We start from the raw sequence: 18,249 nt of genomic DNA, 5'->3' as shown, positions 1-18,249 counted from the left end.
ACTCGGATCGGGGGGGCTCAGGGGGGGGGTTTGGATTTCAGAAATCCGAACCAGCTCACCCCTAAAAAATATATATATATATATATATATATATATATATATATTTATATTCAGTCAGATACAGGCAGCACTCTTCGGGTACTCAGTAATCCAAGCTCGTTAGTCCATTACTGTGCAACATTTCAGATGCATTTTCCTTCATTAAGGCATTGACAAAATATGTAATAAATGCATCTGAAATTTTGCACAGTAATGTATTAGCAATCTTGGATTATTGAGTACCCGAGGAGTGGTGCCTATATGTGTTTCGATTTTTTTTGTCATTGGTTTAGAAACAATTGGTAAAATGGTGTTGCAGATGACAGCAAAGTCAAATTGGACAAATGTATTGCCAAACTTTTAGCACTTCTGTAAAATGACCTGTTCTGATACAATGCTCAATGTGTGGAAAATATTGACAGAACTTCGTTCCTCTTTACTGCACATAGAAAAGTTTGCAATATAGAGATAACTTACATAATTCGGTTACAACAAAAAGTTTAAACTGTTCAGTTTTATTAACAGCAGGAGAAATTTAACTTTTTGCTGTTGGACATCACATACTGTAGATGAAATGTTATGTTAGTAAATTGTATGTGGTCTTCTCTTTATCCATGCAGCAATAGCTGGAATTTCCTGAACTCTCTTCTTAAGAGCCATCAGCTTTGGGTAACCTTTTGCAAAACCAGGTTGATAGTATTCAATGCCTTCACTGCAGGTGTCCCAGAAAAAGTCAGCCCATGTGACCTGGAGAAAAAGAACAATGCTGGGCTTTAACTTAAGAGCAAACATTTATAAATAGACAACTTGACCCATATTTGAATATGGATGTTATACAGTAGGTCAACTTCACTAATACGACAAAATATGTCAAACGAGTTTTACATTATGTGCGCAACTCAAATATACAATATCATATGAACGTTTAAAAAACATTTGTTAGTACTTGTAACTTTCCATTAGCAGATTTCTATCCATAATTCCAGCTGTATAGTAGAGTGGAGTTGCACATTATTTAGGAGGAGCGTGACATAGTAATGAAACCTGTTGCAGTCGTATCACCTTTTTGTCTGGGGGCAGCACAGCTACAAGCCCCCACACTCATAAGGGGTGCAAAACACTGACAGTTGGAGAGAGGACAGAAGAGTGTCAGTAAAACTAGGTACACACTGAGTGATGTGTACCAATTCTAATCCTGGGTACACATTAGAACAAGGTAATGAAAGAAGGAACGATACCTCGTTCCGTCCTTCATTACCTGCGACGGGGCAGCTTGCGATATCGTCCGGTTGGAAATGCAGCAGTGGCCGACCGGACGATGTTGCAAGCATCCGCGGGAGAGCACATATTGACCATATACACTAAGCGGTGCAGCCGATATGTCGTTCCGATTTGGCTGGAAATGACATATCATGCCAACATCGCTCCAGTGTACCCGGCTTAACTGTCAGCAGGCTGAGGAGAAGCTGCCATATCCTGAAATTGCAGTTAAAACCAAAGGAGGGTTGGCGCCAGCAGCTCCAGAGTGAGTGACATCTTAAGGACAGTAGCAGAGAATAAACAAACAGTTGTAAAATGTCTTTCTCGGACATTTCTGAAAACTGGTACACAATGAAAAAGGTGCATTAATCTACAGTACCCAGGCATTTGTTTGGTACGGGTGTGTTTTTACTTTGCAGTATATTTAATCCTATTCTGTAAACCAAAAACATAATTTCCGATCTCCTGGTTTTATTGATTTAATTTATATACAAGCACACCAACAAAGGTTGACAGCACCAGGCCATTAAATTGCCTGTAAGTATCAGAATATATCCACAATCCTCAATTTAATTGGAACACATTAGGGGCCAGGCAAAAGCTGGGTCACCTCAGTCTGCCCATCCCACTCCCTATATCTGCTGCTCCACCCTGTCCTGCCCCCTCTCTGTTGGAGAGGTGGCATGCACCTGCAGATGCATGATGGAGACCGGACAGATTTAGGAGATTATGATATTGATCTAGCACATTTTAGAAAATTATAGCTAGCATTTGACTAGTTGCTATGGGCAACTTCTACATATTTTTTATTTTAATGTTTGATAAATCTCCACCTAAATGTTGGCCTAGCCCCTACCTATGCTTGCCAACTCTCCCAGAGGGGCTACTAAAAAGTAGTTATTTATGCCCCAACCAACAGCCTTTCTTACACTTGAACACTGTCAAGGTCCGCTACAAGGGATTCCTCAGTTAGAGAACTGGGAGCCGGAGGGTTAGGGTGGATAGGAGGCAACTGATGGGGTGTCAATAATAATGTCCTCTTTATTGGTCAAACAGAGGTGTCAGCTCGACTTGACAAGAGGCGTGGAGTCTAACCCACTTGGTGGTCTTCACCAGTGACTCCTCCTATTGGGGTTTGGGTTTCGCCGCACCAAGTGAGCAGGTCGCGGCCCACTGGTCACGTACCTGGGAGTGACGAGGAGACCGGGAGAATAGCGGGAATGAATACTCAGGATAAGGAATGTAAAGAATACTGTAAGTTCGTACACTGGACTACAATGAAGGGAACTTGAAACGTGAGAACACTGGAGATCCCAGCAGGGGCTTGCGCTAGAGAGCATCTCTGATAATCCAGACACAGGACTGTATAGAAGAGCAGCACTAGGAGTCAGTACACGAATGCTGTACTGAGTACATGCGCTGGTGATCCAGATGCAGGCACAGGTACAAGAGAATGACACTTGGAATCAGTACACATGCTGGTGATCCAGGCACAGACACAAGAAAATGACACTTGAAGTCAGTTCAGCTACTATACTGATAAACATGCTAGTGATTCAGACACAGGCACAGGAGAATGACACTTGGAATCAGTACACAAAAGCTGAAATGAGTACATACGCTAGCATTCAGATGCAGGCACAGGTACAGGAGAAAGACACTTGGAATCAGTACACAGAAGCTGAACTGAGTACACACGCTGGTGATTCAAATGCAGGCACAGGCAGTGGCGTCACAAGGGGGGTGCGGTCTGCACCCGGGCTTCACCTGCCGAGGGGTGACACCAAGGTGCAGACTCCCCCTCACTGATAGGAGCAAATCCAGACACTAGAATATAACACTGGTAGGAAGGAGCATGGAAGCTGGAAAGCTGCAACAGGCTAGAATTCACTGGGAGTAGCGAAGTTGAACAGCTGTTTCTGGAGTCAGACTAAATACCCTAAAGGTAGCACTCCACTGGAGGATAGTGTCAGCTGACAGCAACGAATGCTATAATTGGGTAAAGGACCATCAGGTGATGTAGACTGTCATGGCTGCGTCCATGACGGTAACCGCAGAAAGCAAATCAGGGAGCAACACATGGGTGTCCTAGCAGACCCTGGGGAGAATACCCAGAGCACCACCCAGTGTCTGACCATCAGAAGATCAGGGGAAGCCGGCGCATTGGTGAGTAGCGCCGATCCCAGGCCACATCCTGACAAACACGGATTTGGCATTGTTGCAAAACTTAAATTGGTCTGTCACACTCAAGAGCTCATTGGTTCCTTGGTCACCAATAAATTACCTTATACATTCCAGTTAAAGGGATGGCGTATCACAACAGATCATTACCAGTTCCTGAAGCCCAGTCCCTGTGATCACGGGGGACGGGTCTTGGCGTTGGTCGGTCGGTGCATGCATCGGCATTTGTCACGGTATTTTTTGTGAAAATACCGTGATAAGTGTGCGGAGCGGATTCGCAGGGACAGAGCTTTATCGCAAGCTCTGTCCCTGCAAGGGATTTGTAGTAAATCCCTGTGATATTGCCTGAATTCGCAATGTGAATTCAGTCGGTAATATCACACTACAATCTGTATTACAAATGCAGATTGTAGTACATAGAGCCCCTAGAGACTAGCTGGAGAGGTCCTGGCACACTGTCACAGAAGCAACCCATCCAATCGAAGAAGGTGGAGGAGAGTCTGCTCTCCAGCCTTCTATTCTGCTTTGCATCTGTCAGGGAACCAGCATTCAAGGCAAGTGGAGGAAAGCTCATCTGAGTTGAAAGATATTTTGAGGAAAATATACTGTATGGGGACAACTGATGAGCATATAATGTTCTCTATTGTATGGCTGCATTTAGAGTGCAGTCTGTATTGTATGGTGGTAGTAGGGTATTTTCTGTATTTTATGTTTGTCATAAGAATGCTCTCCATATTGATGGCAGTCTGTATTGTATATTGTCCCCTTTCTGTACATGACGCTCATATAGAGAATATTGACATCAATTGTGCATTTTTTTTACCTGCTTAATGTATTGCAAATTATGTGTGACTGGATTCAATCCACTAAACACAATCTGCCATATACATTTATATAGAAATAATTTATATCATAGAAATACAAAATTTCCATTTTTCCTAGCTCTGTTATTCCCTCCATTTTTTTGATTTTGTGCATAAGAAATAAGCAGTTACAAATAAAATATATTTTTAAATCCAACAACCTAATGAGCCTATGGGGAAAATGTATTTAATTCACTGTGAGGCACATAAAAGGAAGGGGCTGCATTCAGCAATTTAGGGGCACCAAAAAGAAATTATATCTCGCCCTCCCACCTAAAAACGTTCCAACGCCCTCGAAGTCAGAGTATAAGGATGTCCTTGATCCAGCTTTCTCTTACTTATGATATTTCCTTTTGTGAACCCCAAGTGTCTCTGACCTCAGCCTATTTGGTACCACACAGTGCTTCTAGTGTTTCTGACCATTGCTTTGTTTCACTATTCTTCCATTTGTTTTGTTTGCATGCCTTTTCCGTCCACCAGCCTGTCACAACAAGGGGCATATCTGAATACTTTGGGTGTCCCTGGTGAATACCAACAAGATATTTGATATCCCCATACCAAAAGTTTGTAAGAGCCCCTATGTACCACCCAATGGTAAAAAAATTATATAACACATCTTTCTTTGACAAGAAAGATGCCCCCTCCCCCCCAGCTCAGGGCTCCATAGAAGCTGCACCCCTTGGCCCTATGGTAGTTACGCCAATGCCCTGTACCTCTATTTCAAAATTCTCAATAGTCATGAATCTTAATAGGGATAGGGGGCAATAAATAATACAATTAAATTCATAGACTCAACCCAGATCCTGAAAAAAAAACAAAAACACATTTGACAACAGATAATTCATGGAGCAGACAGGGGATTGAGGCTAGGTGATTCTATGTTGGCCAGAATAAGGATCTTATTCTTCTTTCCCAAAGAGAGAATTAGTCAGTGGACTTTTATCAGAGCCTTTCCCAATTAGTTGTTTACAATGCCGGAGAACAAGAGTTTTATTAGTGAGTGGCCATGTCACATTTTACTGAAACCATACCCCTTAAATACGTTTTTTTTTTAAATATACACTTGTATTCACCGCCTTCCCTTATTTGCAAATTTTGTTATTTCTTCATCAGGGTCCATAGGAATCCACAGGGATACCATGGGGATATTATGGTTGGAGAGATCCTGGCACCAAACAGCTACAGTATAGCTTCAGCTCCCAGGATGCCTCGGGTCCTCCTCCATATATACCCCGCCCCTAGCCTTCAGTTGTTTGTTTGGTGCGGCAGGATCAAGACACACCTTTGTAACAGGGGAAGGCTCAGGCAGTACTATGCTTTCATTTTATGTTTTATTTTATTTTTATGTTTTTGGGTTGGCAGTACTAAGCATCTGAGTTAAGACACATTTACTGTGATTCCATCTACCTCCGCCGGGCAGCAACACCAGTAACTGGGCTGGTGATTCCGGCGGGTAGTGGCTGAGCTTGCTCGCAGCAATGCTGCGACTCAGACTGCAACCGGATGCACGGAGATGTCAGGTAAGGCGATTCCTCGCTTACGGGGAATCGCACACAACGCAATCCTTGCTTCTGGTGTCAGAGACGCACCAGAAGCCGCTGCAGTCAGGGCCCAGGATTGTCCAAGTCCTCACTACACCACCGGGGCCTTATCATCTGATGCCGGGGATCGGCAGCAGATGCTTCTGCTGCCACAAGGCCAACATACCCGGCTGGTTAACGCAGCTTAAGGGAGGTAGGCGCTCCTCCCCCGACCCAGAAGCAGTACCTACGAAGGGTTTTGCGCGTCTGGATTGCTCCGCCTACCCTCCACTTGTGTATGAGATGCTTCACGGTCCACGCTCAGTGCGCTCTGTAGCTGTTGGTCTTAGGAGGATTTGGGTCAGTCTGCCTGTATACCTCTCCCTTGGTTAAGGTATATAGGGGCTGATTCAGAGCCACTCGTAAGCGGCAGTACACTCGTTCCGAGTGATGTTCGCACATCCGCACATGCGTACGGTTTTTAGTACGCGAACCAGTCAGTGCGGCCGAAAATCGTTTGTTCGCTATATAGCGAATGCCTGCTATTTTGAGTGACGGAATGAGGCGCTTGAAAACGGGGAGTGGAGATCAGAACGCTTAAGATCAGAGTGCTTAAGGTCAAAGCGGGCGTTTTATGGGTGTGCATAATTACAACAGTAGCGTCATTGAGCACGTCACTTGGTTGATTTATAGTCAGAACTGCTCGCAAAACTGTGGTAGGAAAAACCAGCCACAAGAATAGCGAGCAGTTCATACGCTGTTCGATGTACTCGATCTAATAAATAGAGGACATGACGTATGATGCGAACGGCCAGGGGGCGTTTTAATCAAAATTTCGACCGCAAGTTTTGCTCGCTTGTTCAGACTTAGAGGCGTGAACAGACCGCAAAGAGCGAACGGTTCATTTGAATAGCCACCCCTTTTTATAAAACGAACGACCGCAAATAGCGAGTGCCTCTGAATCAGGCCCATAGTGCTCTATATCCTACCATTCCTTTGTGTTTGTTTAGTTGATTTAGAGTCAATTGTAATTATATTGCATATGCATTGTATGTGACTATTTGCTAGCTGCTGTACTGACACCGTCTTTTATTTCTGTCTGTCAATTATAACTATCACTGTTTTTTCGCTCCATCCTCTTGGGGTGTAAAGTTTTCTCTGAGTACGTCACATTCATTAATATTTTGTGAAGGCTGTCACATAACATTGCAATTATTGCCTTTATTGAACATGTCAAATGATAAAAGGATCCCTCTGTGCTGGTTTCATGTAAATCATGTATGGCCTATTTTTCCCCTCAGGACATTAAGGATGGTTGGTGTGTTGTCTGTTGTAAAGAGCCACCTCACAAGTCCAGTTTACCTGTCCCTGGACAAGAGCCATAGTGGGTATCCTCTTTGACCCAGGTAATGAAGCACTTTGTGGATCGTATGGCTGCTCCCACTGAAGTGTCCACAGCATGCCATGTTTGCACCTCCTATGCACCCTTCTTGAAAGGATGTGTATGGCCATTCTAGTTGAAGTATGGCTCCATCTAATGCTGATAGCAGACCGGTAGTTACTAAGGCGCCTAAGCGCAAGTTATCATTTTATCAGTGTGCTCGACATATGGACACATCATCAGAAGAATCAGATGATGCGCAGGGTTCCTCTCCAGGGTCTAGCTCGTGGGTGGAGGACCATCCGTTCACAGTGGATGTTCCTTCTTTGGTGAAGGTGGTTAAATCAATCCTAGATATTCAGGAGGGATGTAGTCAGGAAGCGGCGGTCGAAATGCTGACCACCGGCTTCCCAACAGTGAAATTCCAGCATGGGACTAATGATAGGCGTCTGAATACCAACGCCTATCATTAACTCCACGCCGAAATCCCGATGCCAGGCATATCGAACGTAGGTAATACAGGCGTCGGGAGGTGATAGCAGCAGAGTGGGGTGTAAGGGTTAGATTTAGGGACTCCCGGGTGGTCTTAGGGTTAGGCACCCCCCCTGGGAGGGTTTAGGGTCAGGCTAGGGGAAGGGAGGGTTAGAGTCAGGCACCCACGGGGGAGGTTGGTTTTGGCGCCTCCCCGGGAGGGTTTGATTTAGGGTACAGAGAATGGGGCACCTCTGGCGGGAGGTTATGGTTAGGCACTAGGGGGGAGGTTAGGGTTAGGGGGTGGAGAGGGGAGGGTTAGGGGTCTTACCTTTGTAGGGATCTTCATATGTTGGCCTTCCAGCATCGGTATTTTATCCGCCGGGCTTAGGTCTGGCAGTAATTCATACTGATTGCATTCAGGATGATGAACCAGCTCATAGTAAAAAGGCTCCAGTGTTTAATCACCACCAGAGGGTGGTCAAAACTGAGTTTCTTGTATCTGAACAGCTCACTGAGCTTAAGGATGAGGCATGGGTTAACCATGATAAACGTTTTCATTTGAATAAGAGAATAACATCGATGTATCCTTTCCCACTTAGTTCTGTATGTACTAAGTGGGAGGTACCTCCTACTGTGGATGTTCATGTGAGAAATGCTACCTACTGTACATTGCCTATTCCGTCAGCATCTTCCCTGAAGGATTCCACGAATAAGAAAATTGAAGCATGTCTTAAAACAATATTTTCATCATCTGGAGCGGTTACTCGTCCAGCTATGGCTGGAGCCTGGGTAGCCAAAGCTGTTGAAGAATGGATGGGAGCATTGGAAGATTCTCTAGCAAATGCTACCAGACAACAGCTGATGTATATCTCCCACCTACGAGAAGCGGCTTCCTATTTGGGAGGAGCTGCTGTAGATGCTAGAATTTTAGCTTCTAAAGCATTAGCAGCTTCAACAATGGCACGCAGGGCCCTTTGGTTAAGATTCACCAAAATAGTCTAAAAATGTAAATCAGGTGCAACAATATTAAAAATTAACTGAAGATTTATCCTACTTAGCAGCTCCCAAGAGTATTTCTGGAGATACTCAGTATTGAACAAAACTAAAAAACCAATAAAGGCACATAGGGAGTGCTTAAAACTAATTATATTATAAATTTAGTTCAACATTTGTATATTAAATAACACAAAATTTATACAAGCATATACATACATATATAGAAATATTTCATGCTTAAAAACTTTAATATTTTGTCATTGGAATTTCTGATTGCCGATATATTATTCTGCTTATTTAGCTCTGCTAAAGAGGACCATAGTGTGATGATTATTGAAGAGAAATCCAAAAGTAGTAGTCACTTGAAAGCAACAATAAATGTGGAAACAGGCATAAATCTCAATCCTCCTTTAGTAAATCAGCTCACCACTAGCGCAGATGACAGTCACCGGACACAGTCACAGAGTGGCAGTGGTAGGTTAGATCCTCAGCGCTTTAGGATCTCCGTATGTTAGAATAATTTATCCAACAAGATAATGCTGGAACAGCGTCTAGCTGAAATTAACAGCAATAGAAGAAGTCCACAGTGTATTAAGCTCCTCATTAGGTGGAATCAGGCTACACACCTGCAGTGGTACTAGACAGCATCTAGTTGGAGCAACACTTGTGAAGCCAAAATCACGGGGAGGGAGAAAGCCACTCACACTGGAATATTAAGCATCCGTGTTGTAATCCATAGGGTCTCAATCAGTAGCAGCAGGTATTATTAGAATTCCTGTTTAAGGTCCCTTAACGTGTATATTCATTGTCCCAATACAACGGTTTCATCAGAAGGTACCTTTGGTTAAGATCCTGGATAGCTGATACAGGATCAAAGAAGGCACTGAAAGTTTTACCTTTCTATGGAAAAGTACTTTTTGGAGCAGATTTTGATAAAATAATAGCTACTCTGGCGGCTTCAAAGTCAGCAGGTCTGCCATCTACGGCGACTGTAAAGTCTAGGCAGGTTTCTTTTCGGTCCATCCATCCTCAGGGACAGCCTTCCTCAAAGACGTCAAAAATGTCAAGGCGACAAACTTAAAGGTTTGTCCCGGGAAGACGACCAGCTTCTAAACTGGATGACAAAGTCCCTGCCCTCATGGGGCTGGCCTCCTCCTGGGGGATCCCAGGGTGGGAGGCAGACTTCTTTAGTTTGAGGATTGTTGGCGTCAAACAACAACAGATGCCTGGGTCCGAGAAGTGGTCTCTCCGGGGTATGCCCTCACCTTCAGGAGGCATCCTCCCCAGAAGTTTTTTTGCACAGATCCTCCATCAGATGTGGTCAAGGCTTTGGCCCTTCAGGAAGCAATTCACTCACTACTGCAGGCGGCGGTAATAATCCCGGTTCCTGTGTCGCAACAGGGGAGGGGTTATTTTTCCAAACTATTTCTGTTTCAGAAACCAAATGGGGCTTATTGCCCTCTACTAAATCTAAAAGCCTCAACAGGTTAATCTATGTACCAAAGTTTTGTATGGAAACTCTCCGATCAATTATTTTGCCAAGGGAGCCGGAGGATTACATGGTTTCCCTGGACATTCAGGATGCATATCTGCATGTTCCTATTATACCATCCCACCAGCAATTTTTACAGTTTGCTGTCCTTCCGCAACATAACGAATTTTAGGCACTACCTTTTGGCCTATCTACGGCCCCCCGGGTATTCCATAATAATGGTTTCATGACGGCCTATCTCAGGCGTCAGGGAGTCAGAATTCTGCCATATCTGGACGACCTTCTGATATTGGCACAGATTCTGGTTGTTTTACAAAACCATCTTCAACTGACCATAGCCTGCTTACAAAAGCACGGCTGGATCATCAAATCATCACTTTCTCCAAAACAGCAGATGGTACATCTGGGAGCTCTTCTGGATTCTCGGGCACAGATGGTGTTTCTGCCGGAGGACAAAATTGTGGCCCTATCATTGCGAATACGCAAGCTGCTACAAATGGGAAGGGTATCCATTCTGTTAGCAATGCAGATCCTGAGATCAATGGTATCCACCTTTGACTTGGTGGGGAATGCTCAGTTCCAATCCAGGCCTCTGCAAAAATTGATTTTCTCCAAGTGGAACAGTCAGTATCATCTAATAAGGTCCCAGAGGATCCTTCTTACTCCAGAGGTTCATCCCTCCTTTGTGGTGAGAAGCACCCAATTTGGAATCCAGATGCCAATCTTCACAGATGGGGAGCAGTGACAGGTCATCAAACCTTTCAGGGAAGATGGACAAATCAGGAAAGTCATCTGCCAATAAACATTCTGGAACTGCGAGCAGTATACAAAGTACTTGTCAAGGCACATCCCTCATCTTGTGTACGAGTGTTTCTGGTGTCCGATTGCTCTTCCTTCTCTTTCTTTCTCCTGCCTTAAGGCTTGTTAACTAAACTGAAGGCCTATGGCTAGGGGTGGGGTATATTTGGAGGAGGACCCGAGGCATCCTGGGAGCTGAAGCTGTAACTGTTTGGTGCCTGAATCTCTCCAACCATAATATCCCCATGGTATCCCTGTGGACCCTATGGACCTTTAAGTGGTTATCTAGGTAAGTCTACCATAACTCTAATTTTAAAAATAAAATGGGTAGAGCAACTAAACTTTTTTTCTTTGTAACATTTGTCAACATATTGCAACTTTCGTGATATTTCCACCCAAAACACAAAATGTAGTTTCGGGTTAAAATACGCTAAAAAAAAAAAAATTATAAAAATTGTCACATGTAAAGAGCAAAAGAAAGAAATATATTTTTACTAGCCAACACATACAATTTACTGTAAACTTACATAGTCACCAGCAAACCATTTATCTCCCAATTCTCTCTCTAAACCAGACAGGACAGGTTGGGCTGTTTTATCCATGTACTCTTTTATTACCTAGTAAAAAAGAGAAGATAAAAAAATATATTTAAGATTAGTAAAATTATACCTATTTAAAATGTATGCTTAATAAATTCCCCATATAGCTCACAATTAGCTATATATAAAATAAATTAAGTGTTTTTTAGAGGAAAAAAGAAAAAATAGGTGTGTATTTATGTAGCCAATAAACCCATCAATTTTAATTGAAAAGCCACTTAGTAAATATTCTAATTATTAGAGCCAGGGGCATAGCTAGACCAATGGGAACCCCATAGCAAAATCCCCCCCCCCCCCCACCCTTATGCATGCCCTGCACCGTGAAGAGCAGACGAGGAGCTTGGCCTGCCACTATAGCCTGCGTCTTAAGCATGTCATCTGAAGCATGGAGTTAGATCCGGAGTTGAGTATTAATACCATCTTTCATCTCTTTCCAGGTAAACTAATGCCATCTTCCCTATCTGATGCATTTCACTGTAGGAATAATCTGTATTGAAAGTTTGTTTTACAACTGTGAGGCCGCATCTTCCCCCACCATTAATTAGCTTGTTGAACAAACTGCTCAAACATTCCCTCCCACTGTACCAGATGACCTAGCTTCTCCTGCAAAAGGGACTCATTTTAAAGCCTGTACACACAGGCTTGGCCTGCATCTTAAGCAAGTCATCTGAAGCATGGAGTTAGAACCGGAGTTGGAACTAGAACTGGATTTGGACTTTTACCTACTTTCTAACCAAAAATGAAACCATTTCCCAAACTCAGCAGCACAGCAATGCTGCCACTCCACCTTCATTTACACTCCCCTGAGACTGTGTTCGGTTGCTGCCTTATGCTGCAGCCAAATCGAGCTCCACAACCCGCTGGATGCGACAAGATCACACACTCAAGCAAAGGAGACGCTGTGGCTTTTTGCAGATCACTCTATAAGTTTTTAATTTCTGATTAAGTTTAACATGGTTTTTAACTTAGAATGCGGTCACCATTTTTTTTTTCTCCACCTGGACGTTATACTTCCGCTACTTGCACACCCTGCCAGATGTAACCTACGCAGTGCGCCGCAGATGGCTGCCTCGGATGGTTCTTCTATTAATTCAGTGCATTTCATATCTCAAATGTTTCTTTGTAAAATGTACTTCCACCCCACTGTATGATATACTGGTGTGGTATACATCCACTGAAGTGCATCCTTCATGGGCAGGATATACTTCAGGTGGATCTATTCACACAGGGTATATCATACTGCCACACATGTGTCAGTTTTCCCATATATGCCTTGGGTTCTTGTATGGCTTATCTTCCACAGTGCAACCTTCGTAGTGCGCCCACCATGGCTGCCTCACCTGGTACACTTTTGGACGGGATGAAAAATACATGGACCTGACCAGAGCCGTAACTAGACTATTGCCCTGTGCCAGAAAGAGCATTGGCGCCCCCCTATTTTACAAATTGGCACAAAACGTACCTGAAAAAGGGGCATGGCCTCATGGGGAAGGGCCAGGGAAAAGATGGGGAGGCCAGGAGATGCTGGGAATAAAATAAGAGGAATCTACATGATTATAAACAGAAAATTGAAAGGCTCAAACAGCGCCCCCTTGCCCTGTGCAGTGGTACAGGTTGCACTACTCTAGTTACGGCCCTGGACCTGACTATTGTGGTGGTACTCTACTCCTAGCGTCAGGACGCTGCAACCACACCCATTTTGTGTTATCTCTTCTAGGCGTAACCTATTTCATCCAGGGTAATTCTATGTAGTGCACCCAAAATGGTCATTTGGTACCTTTTGTGGGTGGAATATATAGCCCATGGAAGTTAATTCCCAAAATGTCTGCACCAACTCTGCAATATGCTTATTGTGCTCTCTAGGTTTCAGTTGATTTTAATTATCTCTGTGTGGTTTTCTATTTTTTGCAGCACCAAATCCTTGTACAATGTACCATGTTTTCTGATGTCTGTAAAGCGACTTTGAGTCCTACGGGAGAAAAGCGCTATATAAATAAAATTATTATTATCTCTTGAGCTCCGTGTGCTGTCCTGGCCGTCTCCGTCTCTCCTCACTGATGCTGGTAGGAGGCGTTGCCATGGTCTGGGGATGCCCCAGGGCTCAGCACAGAGAGGTACCAGTACCAGAGAGGAGAGATGGAGCCAGCCAGTACAACACACTGCTAAGAAATTTAAAGCCGCCCCACAGGCTCAAGAGGTGAGCACCAACCTGCTAGCAGTGCAACTGGGTGCAGGGGAGAGCCACAATCCCTGCACCTACTATAGCTTCTCTGAAAAGGATACTGCACTAACCTTTGGCACACACTATTAGACTTCCCGCTAGGCTGTTTTAGTGGGGCATTGTGCCCTGCCCGATTTCAAAAGGGCAGAATGCACTCTGCCCTTTTGGAGGTGCACAGCTAAAACAACATGCTGGGTGCCATTCTCACCAGTGGGCCACAGTGTCCCTTGGGTGGGAAAAATTGTGGTGCAACGATCACCGTCTGTGAATAGATGCAGTGCACAGGCGCACGCATCTATTCACATAGAGGGGAGAGCTTGGGGGCAGTCCGGCATGTCGATAAGTGCCAGGCACGCCCCCAAGAGTAATGAAAAGGGGGCGTGTCTTAAAGACATGCCCTCTTTTCTCATGGTCATGCCCCCTTTTTGGGAGCACGTGCCCCTTTGGCAAACTCTTGTGTGCCCTTTCTAAGGTCAGGCACCCTGCCCTGCGCCGGACCTAGAGGGAACACTACACTATAACCATCAACAAAACAAGCCAAGCCTTTTAAGACAAGGGGGTACATTTACTAAGAATGCTGTTTGGGGGTCATTTTGAAAATTAGATATTACTAAAGCCCAAATCGACTGCAACTCACAGGTGAAACCTGACTTAACACACCAATAAAGCACAATACACCACTGTACCAAACATCGTATCATTAGCACTGACTCAAATACAAATCACGGATTTACTAAGAATCGTGCTGTCAAACACAATGAAAATCACAGCACAATGCACAAAATAAATAGACCTGCCTGTGAGCAGCGTGTTTGCAGATCAGTGTGATCTTTGCAGGCTTTGGTGTTTAAAAGTGTAATTAAAAAATGTGAGGAAGCTCCCCAGCGTAACCAGCCCTGGACCTCTGAGTCAGGTCTGGTAATTGAAAACCAAGGGAAAAACCAGTGTGGGGTCCAGAGGATCTACCAGTCAAAGCCCAGCACTCTACCCCACACCTCTGGATTTGTTGGGTGTGGGGATTGTGTAAAACATAGAATTAATATTGTTCTGGTTATTGTGCTGAAACCACCCACTGATTGGCTGAGAGAGCAGTCTGACTCTTAGCCAATCAGTGCTATAGTGCAGAGAACCACGTGGGAACTGTCATTCAGGTAGCGCTGTACTGTATAGACACTAATGCATTTCCGTGAGCTTTGGACAAGGTGTTTTTTTATGGTACCTAGGCGAGATTTGTAGTGGATAAGGTGACAATAATCGTCAAGGATAATGTTTACTCTAAGGTGAGGGCACCGTCTGGAAAAGTAGACGTAGTAATTTTGGAGGGCTGGTGCCCTGTGCCAGAAAGAGCATTGGCGCCCCCTCATTTTTCAAAGGGTCTTAATGCACCCAAAAAAGGTCCATGGCTTCACGGGGAAGGGCCAGGAAAGAGATAGGAGAGGCCAGGAGATGTTGGGGATGAAATAAGAGGAAGCTACAAGCAAGAATGATAATAAACAGAAATTTGACAGGCCCAAACAGCGTCCCCTGCCCTGCGGTGCGATGTGCGATGGCACCGGCCGCACTACCCTAGCTACGGCCCTGCCTTGCATGCCAGGGCAAACTTGCTTGGACCTGTAGTTCCACTGTAAAGCACAAAATTAATTTTATATTTTACACATTACTCCCGCACCCACCACCTCCTGGTAGATCCCTGGGGGGGGAATCCCATTTTATTTTTTTGTATACAGTAATACTATAAAAGAAAAATAATTTAACTATACATACTGAACTAGAAATATTCAGGATTTTCATATCCCTGCACTTTGAGCATACACTACAAATAAACAAGTCCTTATTAGAGAACAGACTGTAACCTGATGGCCTAATGGCAATTGATATAGAACTATGTAACTGCATTTCAGTAATCTTGGTAGAGAAACTATACTTTTTCATCACCAGTCCAGGGAAAAAGTGACACAAAGTCATCTATGGTGTCCATTATGGCATCAATGCGAAGATTATCCAAGTCAGACTTTCCAGTCAGACCTAAGGAATATAAAAAAACAAAACAATAATAATATTGTTATGGAATTACAACTAGCTAGAAAAATGGTTGAACCACTTCATCACTAAAGCAAGGCATTGTGATTTACATGCTTTCCCACAACAGCATTGATGCGAATCTTGCAATATGGTGCTAAACCTATTTCATAAAACAAATCTGTAGTGTAAACAATGGTCCAGAGCTTAAAAAAGGAAATCCAGTCCTCTGCCAATGTTGGGCGAGATGTAATAGGGTCCGAGTTTTTTGTGTGAGACAAACTCGGAACTTCTTGCATATTTAAAAGTCCGAGTTTGTCTCACAACTCGCCAAATGTAATAGCCTGCAAACTTGTGAGTTTAAGGCTATTACATTATGGGCAGGATGTACTAAAGGAAAAATGCTGTAAAAACCCAATTTTCAGGGTTTTTACCGCATTTTCGTATGCACTAAGCCCCGGCCGCCCTATTATCGGTGCGGAGGGGAACACCAGAAATACCTGGCATTACCCAATACAAGCCTATGGGCTTCTTACCACATCCAGCACCTGACGCCTTGCAGCCCCGCAGACGCCCAGCACTGGCCCCCACTCACCTTAGTCTCCTGGTCGCCGGCCCATGGTCCTCCACCTCCTTCTCCTCCTAATATTCTTCCAGGTGTAGGGAGGAGGAGCCCGGGACTTCCTGCACAGGTCACCAGCAGGAAGTTCCCGGGGCACAGAGGGGGCGGAGACCCACAGAGACCCCCTCACATGGCGTCGGCTGCTTCGCAAAGGGCAGCTCTTATGGCAAGAGCTGTCCTTTACGATACTAATCGCATATGTGATTAGTAAGGTTGCAGTGACTGGTGGAATGTACACTGCAACCTTAGTACATCCCGCCCTATGCGAGTCCAGGTGAGTTTTCCCCTATGTAAACTCAGACCTTTTAATGCGACTAGCATTATAAGGTCTGAGTTATACAGAAGCCTTCACAGATCAGTGAGATCATTGAAGGCTTCTGTGTGTAAAAATAAGTGAACAGTAATAAAAAAAATGGATGTGCCCTCCCCCTCCCCCCTTCTCACAAACATAACCAGCCCAGGGCTCTATTGAGCCTATCCTGCTTCTTAAAATACAGGGAAAAAATGTGTAGTGGTACCCTGTATTTTAAGAACCTGCACAAGGCTCTGTGAAATGAGTAGGGGTCCCCCGCTGGATAAAAAGGCTTATCTGCCCTGAGGGCCAGATTCAGCAGTACATGCTAGTGCACTGCTGAACACAGATTCCAGATGTTCGGGAATCTGCGCAGGCGCAGGACCCATTCTGCGAGTGTGCAGAATGGATCCTGCTAATATGCTCACAGACTGGCAGTGATTGACAGTGCCGTTTGTGGGCAAGGAGGGGGCGGCGATGCCCTCCATTTCCCGAAACGAAGGCGTGTCGCCACCGTTGTGGGGGAGGGAAGAAGCCAGGATCTCAGTCGGCTGACGGAGTTTTCTTGGCCTCTTCCTCTAAACTGCGGTGGCCGGCTGCGGGACCCCTTGGATCACCGCAGCCAGCCAATTTAACGCAGATTATCCGATGCTGCATTGGATAACGCAGCTCGGATAGGTAATGCACAGGAGGAGTGATGCCTCCTGCTGCATAACCATATCTGCAAGGATCGCAATTGCAAAGCTGCCTGCGTGCAGCTTTGCAATTACGATCCTAGCAGAATCAGGCTCTGAATAGGTTGGAATAAAACTGCTTTTTTCTGAAATCATTTATATGGAGGGGCACTTCACCCCAAGATGAGCACCCCAGCAAGTATTTGCTAGCTCTTTGCAACGAGTGCCGGTATAGTGTACCATATAATAAATATATATATAGTCCAAATAGGTCCACACTCTCGTCTTCAATAATAAATTGCTGGGGTGACACACCCATATGGGATCACAATAATCCTCTTCATGCAAAAGTAGAAAAAAAGGGGGGGGGGTAGCACTCACCAGTCTTCTTAAAAACATCTCTTTATTGCATCTCAATGAAAATGTTACAACATTTCAAAATCCGACGTTTCGGTCCTGTGCATGGACCTTTGTCAATATATATATATATATATATATATATTTTTTTTTTTCTTGTGCACTAGTAATCATCCAAACAGCAAAATAAGGTCCATCATTGAGGGCAGTTCAATTCAGCATGATGTACTTAGAATAGCCCCCGGGGAGTAGTTCCTGGAGCTATTCAATTGGCTGCGCTGTTATGGTGCATACGAGCTACGAACGATAAACGATGAACGATTTTACCAACGATTTCATGAACTACGAACGATTTTTGACAGTATTAAAATGAATGAAAATCTGACTGCAAACACATCAGATGTCAGATATCGTTATCTGACAAACGGGAACGCACATCGTTCATCGTTGCAGGGACACGT

General features: G+C 44.4%; 1 protein-coding gene across 1 annotated transcript in view; it reads right to left on the bottom strand.

The window, feature by feature from the left end:
• Window positions 1-525: 525 nt before the first annotated feature.
• LOC148535161 (hematopoietic prostaglandin D synthase-like) overlaps window positions 526-18,249 on the bottom strand; it is a 105,836-nt gene continuing 88,112 nt past the window's right edge. The window contains exons 4-6 of the mRNA XM_088464466.1: window positions 15,749-15,849; window positions 11,532-11,621; window positions 526-786 (exon numbers count right to left, since the gene is read on the bottom strand). Coding sequence (XP_088320592.1) covers window positions 622-786; window positions 11,532-11,621; window positions 15,749-15,849 — 356 coding nt within the window. The 3' untranslated portion in view covers window positions 526-621. The remainder of the gene's footprint in view (window positions 787-11,531; window positions 11,622-15,748; window positions 15,850-18,249) is intronic.

Source organism: Taudactylus pleione, unplaced genomic scaffold, assembly GCF_031769625.1.
Source record: "Taudactylus pleione unplaced genomic scaffold, aTauple2 ptg000055l, whole genome shotgun sequence".
Classification (NCBI taxonomy): domain Eukaryota; kingdom Metazoa; phylum Chordata; class Amphibia; order Anura; family Myobatrachidae; genus Taudactylus; species Taudactylus pleione.
The sequence above is the reverse complement of the archived record's forward strand: the minus strand, read 5'-3'. Positions and strand labels throughout refer to the sequence as shown.